At 41.1% G+C, this 18,683-nt stretch overlaps 1 protein-coding gene across 2 annotated transcripts in view; it reads right to left on the minus strand.

Annotated features, from left to right (window-relative positions):
• Nucleotides 1-8,955: 8,955 nt before the first annotated feature.
• Nucleotides 8,956-18,683, minus strand: part of PEX6 (peroxin 6) — a 44,420-nt gene continuing 34,692 nt past the window's right edge. For both annotated transcript variants that reach the window (XM_086814421.1, XM_086814420.1), the window contains 6 exons: nucleotides 11,380-11,418; nucleotides 11,158-11,279; nucleotides 10,085-10,229; nucleotides 9,834-9,917; nucleotides 9,515-9,668; nucleotides 8,956-9,401 (listed from right to left, as the gene is read on the minus strand). In XM_086814421.1, the coding sequence (XP_086670547.1) occupies nucleotides 9,531-9,668; nucleotides 9,834-9,917; nucleotides 10,085-10,229; nucleotides 11,158-11,279; nucleotides 11,380-11,418 (528 nt within the window). In that variant the 3' untranslated portion in view covers nucleotides 8,956-9,401; nucleotides 9,515-9,530. The remainder of the gene's footprint in view (nucleotides 9,402-9,514; nucleotides 9,669-9,833; nucleotides 9,918-10,084; nucleotides 10,230-11,157; nucleotides 11,280-11,379; nucleotides 11,419-18,683) is intronic.

The raw sequence follows: 18,683 nt of genomic DNA on the forward strand, positions 1-18,683 counted from the left end.
CAAATCCACATCTTTTCATGGAAAACCATTAATCAAGATAATGGGCAATGGGTTATGCGTAGATTAGAGAAAAAACGATGGAAAAAGCCAAGGGATGGCTCCTCGACAGTGGCACCAAAATGTTAAGGCTCACCCTAACCCTCCTTGAAACACATTAAAAAGAGATTATTTGGTGAACCACAATTGTCATGAGGATCTTTCCAATGGCCGAGCTCGTAACCCTCGAGGTCTTCAAGCTCTACAACTCCTTGAGAAGCAATTCCACAACGCCTCCTCCAAGCGTTGTCACATTACCGCGTTGCACTACGGATCCTCGTTCCTCCTCTCACCTCACTTCACTCACACACACTCATTAGCACGCATTAGGGAGAGAGATTAACAAGACTCAATTGCACAATGGGAGAGTATGCTGTATTATGAGAGATACACTTATATACATAGCCATAAGTATTCACACTCACTTAAACTTTGGCAAGCCGGGCACTTTAGGCTCATAAGAGGCCTAATGCTATGACAATGACTACTCTCATAATACATCCATGAAGTACATCACTTATGACTTCATCCTAACTTGCTACCAACGATGTGCATTTTAATGAGAAACCTAGAAGCCTAGGAAATTGAAAAATAAAAAAAATAAAGTTCAAGGTTAATGGCCAAGTTGCCATGTGGGGGCAATCTTCTTCTAGTTTTTCCCTTCCTTTCAGTAGTCATCTAGATATATTTCATCTGCCTAGAGCTTTTTGATGGTCTTCATCTAGCTCCACTTGTCTAAGATAGTTGGAAGCCTCAACATGTTTTGCACTACATCAATGATAAGGGTGAGGTATGTTAAAACAATGGAAGCATTAAAAAAGGATTGACTTATATCAAACTGAGGCTCAATGCCTTTATATACAACTCCATAAAAGCAACTTGACGCTTTCTATTCCTTTTGCTTTTATTTCCCTCACAAACATAAAAATATATTCTAAGAGTACGTTTCTATACATAACATAAAAAACTACATATCTTTCGTTCTAGGTATCCGTTTGCCTTCATTCTCAACATGTTGGACTAGAGCTCGCATCCTCTATGCATCTAGCTTGAGCTTGTATATTTCAACACTTCCTCTCAAGCTCAAGTTCAAGTCTTCAACTTCTAATAGTCTTCGAAACTTGTCAAACTTCTCTCTTGCCAATACTTTGGTGACGATATCCGCAATTCAATATTCAGCCTTTACAAACCTTAGGTCCACTTGTCCTTCTAGCACTTTGTCTCTCGCAAAGTGATAATGTACCTCAATGTGGTTCTTGTCCTTCTAGCACTTTGTCTCTCGCAAAGTGATAATGTACCTCAATGTGGTTCTTATGGGCATTAAACATAGGATTCTTGGCCAATTGAATGGAACTCATGTTGAATGGAACACAGGTTGTCAATGTGTTTCATAATACAGGCATGAAACTCATGATTATTGGCCAATTAAATGGAACTCATGTTGTCATTGTATATAAGCACTGGCTCTTTCAATATTATTTCCAAATCTGGAAATAATTATTGCATCCATGTAATAATTGTAATTGTGCATGTGCTGAACCTCTATACTTTGCTTTTGTAGTGCTTAAGGCTAATGTAGCTTATTTCTTTGATGCCCAAGAAACAAAACCATTTCCAACTGAGCAACACATGTTTGTGGTGCTTCTCCTTGGTAATGAGTCACCTACCCAATCTGCATTATAATATGTATTGAGGTCATCTTCACACCGATAGTGAAGTCCATAATTCATTATGCCTTTAACATATCTCAAGATTTTCTTTACTGTATTCATGTGAGGCTTTGTCGGGCTTTACATAAACTGGCTTACTACCCCAACTACTTCAGTAATATCTGGCCTTATAATTATGAAATAAATTAGTTTTCCCACAATTGTCTATACATGGTTTCATCTTCAAATATTGATCCTTTGTTTGCTTCAAGATTCACATTTACCTTTAAGGCTGTAGCTATAGGTTCACAATTTATCAAACCATATTGATCTAACATATCAAAGACATTTTCAATGTAAAAAGCACATATACTTTCTCACCTTTGATTATTTCTACTCCAAGGAAATATCTAAGATCTTCCAAGTCTTTTATATTGCACTCTGCATAAAGTTGTGCTTTTGCTTTAGCATTATGTTTTTCATCATTACCTAGTAAAATAGATCATCCACATAAAGCACCAAAATTATAACGTTGCTTCCTTCTATCTTCACAAAGAGAAAAGGATGTGCATAATTGTTATTGAAGCCAATGTTTCTCAAATAATTTAAGAATCTATCAAACCATGCTTGAGATGTGTTCTTTAATCCATATAATGCTTTTTTTAACTTGTACACATGTTGGATGATGTAAATCTTCATATTCTTGTGGTTGTTTCATGTAAACCCCTTTCTCCAAGCAACCATTGAGAAAGGCATTTTTCACATCCATTTGATGAAACACCCATTGCTCAAAAGCAATAATGGTTCTTACTGCCGTAGCCATATTTGAAGCACGTGAAAAGGTTTCTTCATAGTCTACTCCATGTCTTTGTGCATATCCCTTTGCAACAACAAGTCTTGCCTTGAACCTATTTAAACTTTCATCCAAGTTATATTTGATCATGTAAACCCATTTGTATCTAATTACTTTCATGCCATCCTTGTGTGGGATAAAATTCCATGTTTGATTCTCTTGAAGAGCATCGATCTCTTTATCCATAGCCATTTTCCACTTATGGCTTTGTATAGCATCCTCAAACCTCTTTGGTTCTTCCAACTCTATCACCTTTGTCATCGTTAACTTCGTACACCCAAAATCCCCGCCTTTAGCCTAAATTGTATTCATATTATGTATGTTGTGGGCTATTGATATATCAAAGCAAACCACACAACCACAAACCTTCTATATATGGGTAGAGTAGGAGTCACGGCATCCACTTAAGTTGGGAGGTCGTGTAAAGCCCTTTTATATATATAAAACTTTTGATCATGTGATGGGTGAAATTCTAGCATTTCTCAAGTGTAAAGCTTTCTTCTTCTTTTGCTTGTGTGTGTATACTTGCTTGCTTGAGTGATAGAGTGATTGAGCATGATTGTAGAAGAGGGTGGTTAAAGCTTTCTAGCTTAACCATTGCCTTTTGGAAGGATTACTTAGTTGATTAGAGGAAGGGCTTAAACAAGAGAGATTGACACACCTCTTTTCTTCTTTAGCCTCTCCAAAGAAACTTCCATGATCTAAGACAAGTGCTCTATCCACTAGCACTATGATTCCTTGCTAGAGAGAAAGAAGGTTCTTGATATGAAAAATGGCACCGTGCCTAGGATCTTGGATGAGGTAAGGAAGTAGAGCTATTTTTTAAACTAAAAAACTCTATCTTTCTCTTTGATGCAAATCCTTGGTAGATTGTTGACAAAATGTATTCGAGTGTAGGTTTGGAGTTACATTGTGTGATTATATGTTTTATTGGTGTGATTAGGAGTAGATTTGTGTGATTAGAGTAGCTTTTGCTTCTAGTCTTAACCTCTCTTATGTTTTATGTTGCTTAATTTGTTTAATTCTTTGTCTCATGGGAGTGGTGGAATGAAGAGAAGTTCTTTCGGGTGTGATTTACTAAGTTATCTATCCACTTGATTGATTTCATCATGAGTATGCACAAAAAACATTAAGAAAAACCCTGAAAAGTAAAAAATCTACAAAAAATGTGTATTCAATTCTCTAGAATTTTCGTATCGTCGATGAATCTTCCTAATCTAGATCATCAACTCTATATCCAAAAAGTTGTTAGAGCTTGAAAAATAATTAATGTGGAGAGTTCTGTGGTAAATGTCTTCATTGCCACACTTTTGATCGTAAATAATGGGGGCTATAAAGGTTGTTTTATAAACTCTAAGAGAGAGAGAGAAAGAGAGAGAGAGAGAGAGAGAGAGAGAGAGAGAGAGAGAGAGAGAGAGAGAGAGAGAGAGAGAGAGAGAGAGAGAGAAGAGAAGAGAAGAAGAAGAAGCTCTTTTAATGTCGTAGTAGGAACAATCCCGAGAGAGAGAGAGAGAGAGAGAGAGAGAGAGAGAGAGAGAGAGAGAGAGAGAGAGAGAGAGAGAGAGATTATTACTCTCAATCATGTTATGCATTGCTTGCTAGGCACCATAAATCTCAACATGGTATCAGAGCCCCCTAAGACTGGTTCTTAGCAAGATATTGAAATTAGGCTTTGTTGTTTTAGGTTTGTGATTATTCCATTAGGGTGTGATTGCCCTTGGTTATAATCCCATCCTCATATCGTGTGTAAAGTGTCAAGTCAAAGCCAACAACATAACCAACAGGGGAAGTTGAGACGGACCACTCCAGCATATGACTAGGAGTGTAGGTCCAGTGTGTAGCATGTTAGATTATAGATCCTCATCACATTGAGGGGGAGTTTTAAAATTGCAATGCGTGAGGTTACAACATGAGTAAATCAAGGGGCAGAGCATGCCCATTAGAAAGGAAGAAGAAAGACTAAGGGTCCTAACCCAAACGTTGATTTATATGGTTAAATGTAAAAGGTGAAGTCAATGGTAAAAAAGAAAGCATATGGAAAGCATAAGGTGGCACATGGAGTGTGAGAATTTATGGATAAATGGATGGCACAATGGTACACATATCTTGTGGGATGGAGCTCCATGAGAGGCTATAAAATGATGTACTCCCAACACTCATTTTGAGTGAGATTTAGCAATGAGATGATTATTGTATCTTTGTGAGCTTACTAATCTTGCCTAGAATTATCGTATTCAAGTTCTAATTATTCTTACTCTCAATCATGTTATGCATCATTGCTCGATACTGTGAGCCCCTGTAGGCACCATAAATCTCAACAAAATCATGTTATGCAGCATTGCTTGCTATGAGACCTCCTAGGAACCATAAATCTCAACAAAATTCATGGGTGAATCATCAAGAAGGGCTCAGAGAGCTTAAGAAGCTTGTCCTCTGGGAGAGAGACGAGCCATCAGTGAGAATGTTGGGGAATAAATTCACACTCAAACTGTAAATGAAACCTACGTGCTATAATGCAATGGTTATCATGAAATTGCAAAGATTCCTATCTACATTGACCATAATAGGGTGCTCTTAGAGTGATGATCACTTCTAGCTATGCAAGGGCGTGAACCATAGATCTTAAATAACCTAAAGATTATCATCACTTTGTGTGGCAGACATGAGTTTTGGGTGAAAGTAAGGTAAGGTGGACTCAAAAGCAATGTCCTTGACATTGCTTTTAGGAGTGGTTTCAAACCACTAGCGAGTTCAAATTTAAAAAATTCAAACGATTAAAAAAGCCCACATAGACTTTAATGCACCTCCATCATGGAGAATGAAGTGTAGATTTATATTATCCCGGTTGCAGCTTTCTAAAAATTTCAAATTTAAAAAATTCCAAAAGATAAAAAAAATCCACGTATACTTTAATGGACCGTGTAAAGTCCATCATGGAATGCAAAGCATCGAGCAAATCACTCTCGAAATTTGTATCATCCCGAGCTGTTGTTAATCCATTCCAAGGGTTAACAAGAGCTACTGCAATTATCTTACATCAAGGAGTCAAGGTAAATACGCTAAAAGGTCATACATTTAAGATATGAAGCAATGGTGTCCGAATCTACAACTTGGACGAGTGCCTGTAATGGTCCGATGGAATACTTGTGGCGATCTCCGCTTCAAGAATGTGTGGTAACAAGTTAATATAAAGTCCCAAGTAATGTACTTCATGGATATATTGTGAGAGTAGGCATTGTAATAGCATTAGGCCTCTTATGAGCCTAAAGTGCTCGGTCGGCCACAGTTTAAGTGAGTGTGAACACTTATGGCCATGTATATAAGTGAATATCTCTCATAATACAAGGGACTCTCTTATTGTGCAATAGAGTCTTGATCTTGCTAATCTCTCTCTAATCCATGCTAGTGGGTGTGTGTGAGTAAAGTGAGGTGAGAGGAGGGACAAGTATACGTAGTGCAACGCGGCGGTGTGACAACGCTCGTGGGAGGCGCGGTGGAATTGCTTCTCAAGGAGTTATGGAGCTTGGAGACCTCAAGGGTTACGAGCTCAACCCATGGTTACGGTTCACCAAGTAATCTTTTTGTTGGATGTGTTTCAAGGGGGATTTGGGTGAGCCATAACATTTTTGGCGCTGCTGTTGGGGAATCCCTTGGCTTTTTCCATCGTTTTTCTCTAATCTACGCATTACCCATTGCCCATTGTCTTGATTAGTGGTTACCCATTAAAAATATGTGATTTTGATAGAGACTTTTGTGTGATTTTGTGAGAAATAGCTCTCTTTTTTATTTTTAAAAGAATGATTTTTTGGCTTAAATATGTTGCTTTGTTAGTTTTAATCTAGTTTTTAGTGTTTGTTAAGTTTGAACATAGAGTGTATTAGGCCTTTTCTTCTTCCATTATATCAAAAAATACAATAAAATGTAATTTTTAGCTCTATTTAAAGTTAAACATAGAGCTAAAATCATTAATTTTTGTTTGATTTGTGTGTTTTTTGTTTGATTTGTATGCATTAGAGTGTTGGCAAGTATTAGGAATAGCTTAATTCTTTAAAAAAATTCTCAAAAACTCTTGAAATTGATTAATCTTTCTTAATTAACTGATTTTTATCATTAAGAAATTATTAATCCAATTCAAGAGAAAAAACTAAAAAATGTATTTCTTGGGATCAAAATTAATCATGTAAGAGAAAGAAATTAGTGTTTTTGAGTGTTTTGAGAGCATTTAGATGCATTAAAACACCTAATTACATCCATTTCTTCATCAATGGAAGGAATATTCCTCTCTTTTGATTAATTTTGCATAAAGAAAAGAGACTAGAATTAAGAGTTTAATTAATTCGTAATTATAGACTAATTTACACATTAGTTGAGGCACATAGCTTAGCAATTTCATGCCCTATCCAAGGATGTGCTCAATGGTGTGAATTAATAAGTGATTAGTAGTTAATTAAAGCTCTTACTTAGTTCAAAAGGAGAAAAGATTAGTGAAAAGATTAATCTTTGATTAATTCTTAAGCACTTTTTTCATAACTCCTTAGTGGCTAATGAGCATTGAATGAAAAGATGCCAATGAGTTGTCGATGCTACTGGCATGCACTTTTTCTAGAAAAGTTCATCCTAAGGACATTTACACGTGCTTTTGAGACCTCGGCTTCCGTTTGGGACAACAATGGCACACACTTTTTTTAAGAAAAATATCACTAAGGTTTACGTGTGCTTAGCGCCTAAGCAAATCAAGGCAAACAGACACTCATTTGACCCAAAGAAGGGCGCGCCAGGTCTCCTGAGGCTATAACGGACTGTAAAGAAACCTAAAAAATAAATAAAAAAACAACACCACACGTGTACTTGCTCATTAAGGAGTAATTGACAGCATCAAGATATGGCAACGATAGAGGGATTGAAAAAGCTAGTTTATAAATTGAGATAAATTATTTTTCTATAAGACTAGTTTTATTGATTAGTTTTAACCAAATTGATATTTATATTTATATTAACATTATTTTTCTAAGCAAAACTAAATAATTTAACTAACTAGTTTATTTAATAGCGTAATATTATTCATATATAGACAATACTTTTGAACTTATTAATATTAAATTAAGTAAACTTAATTTGAATTAGAGAAAGCTAGTTTATAAATTGAGATAAATTATTTTTCTAGAACTATTTAGTAAATTTTAATTTTTTTGATTAATTTTTCTATTTTATTTTTATGGATTAGTTTTAACTAAATTAATCAAGTGAAATTTATTTACATTATTTCATCATTAAAATTGAATGATCTTAAAAAAGCACACCGCTCATGCACGTTATTATGAGGATCCTATACCATCCTTGAACGCATCATTTTATCATTTTAAAACACTACCATGTGCCGCAATGTCACTTATATTTATATGAATGAAATAGCTTGCTTTTAAAGTGATACTCTCACCAAGATCTTTGCAAGGAAAAACTTGTTTTGCATTTTGACATTTATCAACTTGGACATTATTTGTTTTATTTTCCAAAAGTGAAACCAAAAGTCTGGGAAGTGTATAATATTGTAGAGATGTAGAAGAAGAGCGAAAGCTATAAAACAAACACGACTACTCTTCATCAGCTTCTACTGTGTTGCCGGCTCTTCTCCTCCTTCTAGAGTTTGCATGGAGCTAAAGAGAGTACCTTCCAAGTATATGAGACCATAGATCCACTACTCTCATGAATCTAGGTGATGGGCGCGTGGATTTGCTAGAGTTGCGTATGGCACAATGCCTCTTCTAGATCCTTCTTGCATGCCTAGAAGTGCATGCATGTACCTATAAAGTCTTTGTTCATGTTGCTATGCAATGAGCTCCTTTGGGTCAAAAGCAGGCCTAAGTGATGCCATACAATGTCCTTTTACCTTAGACACCTAATCCTACATCTAGGGAATCTCATCTCAATCGTCCATGTAAGCATCTCTCTCAAGTCTACAAGGTGGCCAAGATCTCTCTCTCTCTCTCTCTCTCTCTCTCCCCCCAACCACTTAAAGTTGCTTTTGGGATGCTCACCTCTAATCTCCAAACCCTTAGGTTTCAAGAAAGTAGCCAACTTGCCTCGAATCCTTTACTCGGTCAAAGCAATGACGGAGCTAGCAGGTTATAAAGATAAAATGACTTTGTATCATGTGTGTTTTAGATCTATGCAATGGGATTCTTCAAAGTGCTAGGCAAGTAACTTTTTCTGAAGGGAGATACAAGGAAATGGACATGCCTTGCATTGATAGATCCTTATGAAGGAAAGTAAAAGCTCCAACCCCTAAAGCAACATCAAAATTGGTTGCTAATGCTTTATTGAGAGAGAGAGAGCCTCTTTCTGATTTTTTTTAAAACTCCCAAGTTTTGTTTGAACAAACAATGGTTTTTTATTACAATGCCACAACTCAAAACCCACCTATTAAAAGACATGATGTGCAACAGAAGGCCAAAAATAAAAATAAAAATCCATGATTACAGGAGTTCTTTTGTCTCATAAAACATCCTTGAACGTGGAGGGTGAGAGTGTGTAAGATTTCCATGACATACATGATTACAGGAGTTCTTTTGTCTCATAAAAGTAAACCCCGTCCTTGAATGTGGAGGGTGAGAGAGTGTAATATTTTCATGACATACTTGTGCCAAATCTTTTATAATAAACAAGTAACAACCTTAGACTCTAATACAAGGTTGGTCAAAGTTACCTATTGAAGTGATTCAACTAGAAGTACCCATCCTAGCACGTTTTGAGTGCAAAGTTTTTGAAATGAAACTATTTGTCAGGAGAAACAAATAATTACCTTGAGGCTTGAATTGCTTTTTACTAGTCCGAGTCATTAATTGATGAGAAGTAACAACCTTAGACTGTAATACAAGGTCAGTCCAAGTCATTCATTGAAGTATTTCCACGCATCCTAGCACGTTTAGGGTGCAAACTTTTTGAAAAGAAACAATTTGAAAGGAGAACAAATAATTACCTTGAACTGCTTTTTATTAGTCCAAGTCATTCATTGATGAGACCTTTTGCATTGAAGGAGAGGGGCAAGCCTTTTGACCTTCAAATTGAGCCCGCAGCCTTTCATATCGTGAAAGCTCCACTTCGGACAATGAAGGTGTCAACTCACGTAATGCCTACATGTAGCACAAGCCTTTCTAAAGTTCATACATTCCAGCTCAAAAACTAGTGGATTTAAACTGTGAAAGGGTGCCTACATTGACAAGCCTTAGTGATATACTGATAAAACCATTGAACAAAATGGCCTGGCATTAAGATTTCTTAAAGCAAACACTTATTACCTCTATAAAATCTTCATGTTTTACAACGATTGCTTCTGAATCTGCATTTAAATCTGCTCCCGTATCAGCCGCTTCCACAAAAACCTGATGAGAACAACATGATGTGAGAGTAGTCTTTCTGGTCAAAACATATGCACGCAAGTATGTGCGCCTACACCCCAAGAAGAAAAAGTGATGATAGAAAAATGTCTATAAGAGAAATCACAGTCTTGCATCAACCCTGACAGGTTATTAGCAAGATCTTCTCTCACCTTACGCTTTACAGCCTGCATCCAGGCATCTGCACAAAGTGCATACATGTCTGCACCCGTAAAAGTGACAGGGCAGATTCGAGCTATAGCCTCCAAAGAAACATCTTCATCCAGCTTGAACTTCCTTGTTAATGCTTCCAAAACCCTGCCCAACAAAGGAGCCCTCATATATTATTACTATTATTATGAATCGAAACCTTACACACAAACATTATTCTTAAGTATGTGCACCACTGAAGTACACTTAACCAGATCAAGCATATCAAACGATTAACTTGATGAACCTTTCCTTTCTATAAGGATTTGCCAAATCAAGTCGTCACGTGGACATCAATTCATACACCTAAAATGACAAACACAACCTGGATTCTAAGAAAAGTACACTAGAAAGCCTAAGCTCAAACTCAAGTGGTGGCTTTGCCAATGACGTGGAAAAATGAGCACAAGAAAGAAGAGACATGTATCAAGCACACATCACATAAGAAAGCTTTGCAAACGTACATTCATCCCTTGGAAGGATAAATTAGAGCTCATGAATAGACAACACCAAACAAAGGCTGCAATACAGAACAATAGCCCCTTGAACCTTCAAGCCTTACCTCAGTTGACCAAAATATTATTTTTCCTTAGTACAGGCCTTCTTGGGAAGACATTCGAAATTTATAGACCAGGAATAACGCCCTTTTTGATGTGGGTAATGGCCATCCAAAGCAGTTGGAGAGTGGCTAGTAGTGACATTTAGACCACCCACCCAACCGTACTGCTTAAAACACAATGAGACATGCTTCAACTTGACAGAATAGGTCTGACAATAGATTGGAAGGATAGTGGCCACTCAAAGCAATAAATTTCCTTGATATGGGGAAGCCTTGCATATATGATAAAATCTCAACAAGATGTTTTTAGGTGGTATCACAGTGAGAGCTGCAAGGCCTAAAACGTTGGCAAGCTTTAGCTCAAACACTTCAATTGTAATACTTTAAATGAAATTATTCTCTCCCAAATAAAAATTAGATTATAGTAAAGCAGCTAAATATCATCTTAACTAATTTTTAGAACTACTTTAAACTTACCGTTGCCTATAAGAGGTGTCGGTACTAATGCCCACATACAAAAGCTTGTCAAATCTACCAGGACGCAGGAGAGCAGGGTCTATAAGGTCTGGACGATTACTTGCACCAATTATAAATAGATCCTGCCAAATTGTGTTTGAAGGAAAAAAAAACACACATTAGTCCATGTCAATAACCCAAGTGCTGACCTCTAAATGAGGTAATCAAAGTCGTAAAATTTACCTGTTGACCTTCATTCAATCCATCAATTTCCGCTAGCATCTGTAGTAAAACTTAGAAAAAGATTAGGAACTCTCTCTCTCTCTCTCTCTCTCTCTCTCTCTCTCTCTCTCTCTCGTTGGGATTCGGAGTCTCATGTGTATGTGTCCCCTCGTGTGTGAACCCCTGTTTGTGTGTGTGTGTGTCTGAACAGCCCCAAAAATGGTTATTGTTATTGCATGTGTGAACACTCACTTAGGTGTGTGGATGAGTTAAGTGTGTGTGAACAACTCTTAGAGTGGTTAGAATATTGTCTGACATAAGCAGTGATGTCATTCAGACGAGCCTCTAAGGCTATAAAAGCATTGTACTTGGTGAAGCTACACATCACTTCAATCAATCAAATTATCATTGAGTCATGCAACACTATGAGCATTGTGTTTCTCTCTGTAGCTCTCTCGCTCTCTCTCTTTCTCACTCTAGACACACCATGGATATCTTCCATCCACCTTAGCTTAGGTGCACTGTGTAAACTCTACAACTGGTATCAGAACTAGGGTCAGCTTTTCAAAGTATCATTGAGTCATGAGATACCAGGATCAGAGATGCCTCGGATTATACTTGCTGGAGCTTCGTAGACATAGAGAGGGTCTCTTGAGAGGGAGGGGATCAGAGAGGGAGAGACACTTACAGAGGCAGATTACAGACTTCTTTCGACCAGAGATTGAGCAGTCAGGCCAGCAGGCATTGCAGCTAGCCCCAGAGTATAGCCGCACTAGAGGTACACTGATTGATCGGGCTATAGAGCTGGGGCGGTCCAGGCGCCCCAAGATGAGAGGCCCATCTCGACACCGACGGAGACTACAACAGAGGATCAGGACCATACTAGCACGGCATGGGAGACGTCCAGTGAGAGTACTCACCATGGAGGACATTGAGGATATCCGCCATCGACCGATGAGAGACATCTTTGGATAGTGATGTGTATGATGCTTACCTTTGTTGCTGGAGTTTTCCTCCCAGATGTTATCCATTAGGAGCTCCTAGTACCGTACTTTTCCTCATAGTTGTTTCAGTTTCAGTTAGTTGTTTAGTTGTTTTTAGCTTTCTTTACACAGACATTGTATCAGATCCACCTATTGTTGTAACCTTTTTGGTCTCATAGGTCATTTTGGCCTTCTGAAGACGTTAATATATCATTTCATTTCATTCTCTCTCTCTCTCTCTCTCTCTCTCTCTCTCTCTCTCTCTCTCTCTCTAGACACACCATGGATATCTTCCATCCACCTTAGCTTAGGTGCACTTGTGTAAACCCTAACCTTAAATTCTACAAATGGTATCAGAGCTAGGTTTGGCTTTTTAAAGCATCTTTGTTTTTAGGGTTTCAACCTGTGCAGCCTGTGCGCTGCCCCAGCACTTGCACTTCTGTGACATTCAGCCCTCTACTAGTGCCGCATGCATCTCTGCTCACATTAGCTCCGCCCACGCAGTTGCTGCCACTGCGTCACTGCCTCAGCCACCGCCCTGTGTTGCTTGTTGCAGAGCTGCTTCCACCATTCAGAACCGCCGTCTGCATAGCTGCTGCCCACCTCTGACACCTGTGCGCTACCACCTCCCTCACCAGCTTGTGCTACTCTTGCCTCCTCTGCAGTCACCACCCAGGTCACTGCTTGTCATCACTCAGCACCTGCCCGCTGTACCTCTTCATCTCTGTTGCATTCCAACACATTAACATCTAGTCCAAGATCTCTTCTGTGGCCACCACAGCAGACTGTACCTACAGACTGCCACGTCAGCAAAAACAAATCATCTAATTAGTTCTCTTACAACCACAATAATTTGGGGATTTTCAGAAATTGAGGCAAGGTTGGCAAATTGAAGTGCCTGCAATCATAAAATTTGTGCGTCATGGGTTCTTTGCCCGGGAAGTTCCCTGAAATTGAATGCAATAACCCCATGTGTGTTTTTCATTTTGTAATGCCTTGTTTCTATGGAAGGCTTCGTCATTCCGCATCACACCCTACTTAGAGCTAGGGGGGTTGTCTTTGGGTAGACTAATGTGAGCACAGTCGTGTGTGGTCAAGCTCTTATATTAGGCTCAACATGAGAGTTCGGGCTCTGTTCTTTTGTATCACATGTTGATCATCATGGCTAATGAAGGTCTTCTCAAGCATCTCCACCTTCGCTCCAAGGGGGATTTGTTGGGATTCCAAGTCTCATGTGTATGTGTCCCGTCGTGTGTGAACCCCTGTTTGTATGTGTACGTGTGTGTGTGTGTGTGTGTGTGTGATCAGCCCCTAAAAGGGTTGATGTTCTTCTATGTGTGAACACTCACTCATGTGTGTGCATGAGTGTGTTGAACCCACTCTTAAGAGTGGTTAGGATACTGTCTGACATAAGTAGTGATGTCATTCAAATGAGCCTCTAAGGCTACAAAAGCATTGTACTTGGTGAAGTTACACAACATCACTTCAATCAATCAACTTATAATTGAATCGTACACTTCAATCAATCAACTTACCATTGAATCATGCAACTCTCTTAAGAATTCTCTCTCTCTCTCTCTCTCTCTCTCTCTCTCTCTCTCTCTCTACACATACACCATAGATATCTTCCATCCCTTCCAGGAGCCCAGGACGAAGGGCTGGCTTTTTGACACCCTCGTCACACCAGCCTTGATGTATGGAGCAGCTTTCTGGGGGCCAGATTTATCCGATGAGGATTGGCAACGAGTTGAGAGGCCCCAGGTCATGATGTTCTCCCGTATGATCCGCAGCAAACCACCAGTCCCACACCAGATTATCCAGGCAGAGTTTCCTGCATCCCCGATGGTAGTGGAGGCACTCTTCCAGACAGTCACATACCTCCATCGCATCAGTCACATGGATCGCCACAGGTACCCGAGGCTTGCCCTGGAGTCCTTCAGACTGCTAGCACTTGAGGGGCAGTCTGGAGTATGGTATGCACTAGTTTCCACTTGGTTCTCAGTATATGGGCTCTGCATGGACCGCCTACCCCCCCTTCAGTACAGTTTGGACTCCCCTTTTTTCCGCCTGTCTCACGAGGATACCAACCGGGTTATCCGGTCAGATTTTCTTAGCCTCTACACACATTGCACATGGATCACACCCCCGGAGCTCCCCACGAAGATGTACTTTTATTACAGAGACCACTTCCTCACACTCGCTGAGGATGGATTCATCCAGCAGTCGGGCTACTTGAGTGTTCACATGTCCCATGCCATGCAGATTGCGATTGGCCAGATACGGGTTTCTTCCCACTGCCTCAGAGTGGAGACAGGTAGAGCTGAGCGCATCTTCAGATGCCGGGAAGCTCATACGGACACCCAGAGAGGAGAGGATCTGCCGACTATGCCACACAGAGGTTGAGACGGAGGAGCATTACATATGCCGCTCCCCAGTGTACTATGAGATCCGCGTGAGGTTTCACTGTCTATTTCGTGAGGGATTCGGTCCACTCTCCAGGATCATTGACTTCCAGGACCAGCGTTGCCTGGGCCTCTTCCTGCTTGAGCTCCGCAGACACAGGGACCCCTTCTTGAGACACAGGCCCCAGCCACCCCGCCCCCTCCCTTGGCAGCCAACCATCACCAGTTTCTTCCGGACCCAGGAGGTGGAGGACACCGACATAGTGGATCTTGTGGACCCTCCACGAGCTGCTCTGGACCTACCTCGCTCGAGAGGAGTTACCTCGGACCGAGCCTCTGCACTCCGGTGTTCCCGACGCCCCAGGCCCCCCGGCCGTTGGCCACAATCACCTCATCAGCTCCAAATCCAAGACATGCTCCGCCGCCATCGAGCTACCTTTCCACATGACATAGCTGAGGGAGACCTCTCGGCCATACTCGTCAGCCCCATGCTTGATATTTTGGAGACTAGTATACCATCTACTTGGAGCTGATGTTGCTCCCATGTTTTTATGTTCTTAGTATTCCATGATGAGTTTCCATGGACAGTTTTGTATCACCCCCAGTGAGATAGCTATATTTATGTTTTCTTTCTGTTTTATTTTCCATTCCATGATGAGATATGCCATGGACATTATTGTATCACTTTGGTCTCATAGGCCCATTAGGTCTTTAGTAGACTCTCTCTCTCTCTCTCTCTCTCTCTCTCTCTCTCTCTCTCTTTGATCCTCAAATTCAAGGGATATGGAAGCATGATTACCTTGTTAGCACTCTACTCTACAAAGATCTACTTGAGTGATGATCTCACACCTTTGCAAGTAGAGAAGAGGAGAATTTGGATGGGTCTCGCACTCATCTTATCAGTTAGTCCTTAAGGCCGGCTGACCCTCTCTCCCACAGAGGACTACAGTGGTGGATCTCTTTAACAGGTGACGATTCTTGGCTTCAATGATCATCAGTGGCACATAAACCCTCGTTTGGCCAAGGTGGCCTGCCACAGTTCCTCACGCCTACGGCTATGGGAGAGCCATCCCTTGAATCGCATCCAGTGTGATCTAGGCGAGGGGGAGTGGTAGGACCCCTTTAGCCTGGAGAGCTCAACCACACCCTTCTTTCATTACTTGGCAAGATTGGGTCGTTGGATCCAAATTCATGAGATTGATGGCACACCCGGTGGTGTATCACGGAGACCTGCTATAGCTTGTCCGAACACACCACCATGAGGGAACAACCACCAAGCACCACAACAAAAACACCAAACCAAAGCACCAGTCCACTCAGTTGATGACCTCTGATCTTCAGCTGACCCAAGCGGATACCTGAGCACTCTCTAAACTCTTCAAACTAACCGAGCTGACTACTCCAATGGTCCTCCCAGGTCAGCTCTGACTTCCACTAGCTTTGATCTTCGCTTAAAACCCTTCAACTGTACTAGCTGACCAAAAACTCCTTCAGCTGACACAAACTGATCTACTTCTGACTAAATACTGAATCGGACAACTGCTGCTGACCCCAGTCAGAATAATGTCCTCTAAGCTTCCAAACAAGTCCTCCAGCATCAGCTACCCTCAAATAATTGCTTCAGAACCTCTCAGATACTATCAACTCTCCCTTGCTAACTCCCTGCTAACTAGATTCTGACCTGTCTACCTCAGCTGCCTTAGCTGACTCAGTCCCGACTGCTGCTGACTGACTAAACTTCTGACAATCAAACCAAACCCTACAAACACTTTCCTTCAACCCAAAGAGGCCAAATCTACCCTTGTACACCCTCAACTGACTCCTATTGGGCCTCAGCTGATCCTAGCTGACACCTTTCTGACATGAAACAATCCTCGGCTGATCTAAGCGAACATCCAGTCCCCAACCTATCCGGCTAACTTCTGACAAGTCTTTGATTGTCAGACCAGACTTCACGAGTGTCAAACAAGACAAGATCTATACTTCAACAACATTAGCTGACACAACCCAGCACTCAGCTGACTCAACCAAACCCTAGAACCTCAACACCTAAGCTTTTTGGTTCAGACTTGACTCACCAGACCTCAGATCCTCACTCACATATATTCTTTCAATAATATCAAACCAAACAACAAAAGTAGAGAAAAATCAACTCATCCATCCAAAACACGTAAGGAACCTCTTGCATATAGATGATTAATGAGCTTGTCTCAACAACCCTGAGACCTGGATTTCAAACATTAGAGAAAGAGAGCCTCAAGAAACAAGGGAATCCCAACAAAACTATCCAAAGTCTTTTTCCTTTTTCTCCAAAACACGATACACCAGTTGCTTCCACAAAGCTACAACACAAAATCCCCTTGGCTCTCTCACACACTTCTCAACTATGCTATCACCCCAATGCTTCTATCACTCTTCTTCTCAATTTTCTTTCCTCTGCTTGCAACAGTGCGCTTCTCTCTTACTCAACCATCACCACACAAATCCATGCATCTTCTTCTCGATTTCGTCAACTACTCCCGACTCTAGAAATCCATGCAGCACTTCCACCTTCACTTCACAGCAGCTGATAACATCAGTTCACTAGTTGCAGGTGGCCATGCAACAGTCCTTATTCTTTAAGGTTCTGTACATACCCGGTGCTTATTCTTATTCCTGGGTTTGGGCGGGGACACCTCTATTGGGCATGAAAAAACCTATCACCGGCAACGACAGACCACTGGGCATCCCGAGGCATCTCTTCCCGCTTCCTCGAAGATTTTTGGAAGCCGCTTTGGGACAGTTATCAGCCTATGAAGGTCATAGTCTTCCTCTGGCAGTTAACCCACCACAACCTCCCAGTCAGTACTTGGTTGGCCATTGGAGAACGGCCAGCACAGTGCGTGCGACGGAGTCACAGAGTGGCACTGCCTTTGGGACTGCCCCAATGCGCAACAAGTTTGGCATAGGACCCTTCACCTATACACCTCAGTGCCGTATACGACACGTACTATCACTTGGGGGCCAGTAGCCTGGGTGACTAAGGTCGGCCCCGCTCTTTTCTATGAGGAGGCAGCTAGGTGGGCAGGCCCTCCGATTCATACAGTTCCACCCCCAACAGCTCGACAAAGCCTTGGTCACGAGCACAGTCCGAGATGGGAGATCATCAGCAACATGGCTGCATGGCATATTTGGCAGGTCCATTGCAGCGAGGCCAACAAGAGTACTCACCCCTCCAAGTGAGTCCATCCGCTTCATTTGCGCCAACATTATTCATTCCCTCCGGAGTCAGTGGCGAAGCTTCAGGATGGGTCGGATCGCAGGCAGAGACGGAGACGGAGAGAGGCCTTCCTGCACACATGGTGCACGGGCCCCTTTCTCAGTGGTCGGTACGGCGAGATTACTTGGCATTACAGGCCACCAGTTTGGCTCTTTCCCCCTTGTATGAGGTAGTTTCCCTCCGGGAGCAGGCAGCCATGGAGGGAAACACTCCTCCCCAGTTTGTATTTTGCCTCCTTTGAGGATTCTGAGCATGTACATCTAGCCCTCAGGCTGCCATTTTTTAACTAATAGAAGGATGTTAAAATTCAGATGGTCCAAGTCAAGGAAGCACGCAGAGCAGGGCCCAGGCAAATAGGTGTGTCATCATCACTAAGCAATGCTTGGCATAACGAGGTGTCAGGTGCACACCTTAATCTTATGCCACATAGACATGATTATTCTTTGCAGCGGACTGTTGGACAAGATTAGGGGCAGAATATGGTCCGATTCGAGCTGTTTTTAGCAGCCCCGTAGGTGCCCAAAGGTGCCCAGGACATGCAATAATGGTTGGAACACAAGTTGGGAACAATATAAACATGTTTTATAACCTTTTTGATGATTTTTCGGGGTCTGAAAACTAAAAACCAACCTGAACCTGACCTGAAGTTGTCCATATAAAAGGAAGGGTTTGGTTGATCAT

The sequence above is a fragment of the Cibotium barometz genome, chromosome 20 (assembly GCF_041138505.1).
Source record: "Cibotium barometz isolate CiBa-2024 chromosome 20, ASM4113850v1, whole genome shotgun sequence".
Classification (NCBI taxonomy): domain Eukaryota; kingdom Viridiplantae; phylum Streptophyta; class Polypodiopsida; order Cyatheales; family Cibotiaceae; genus Cibotium; species Cibotium barometz.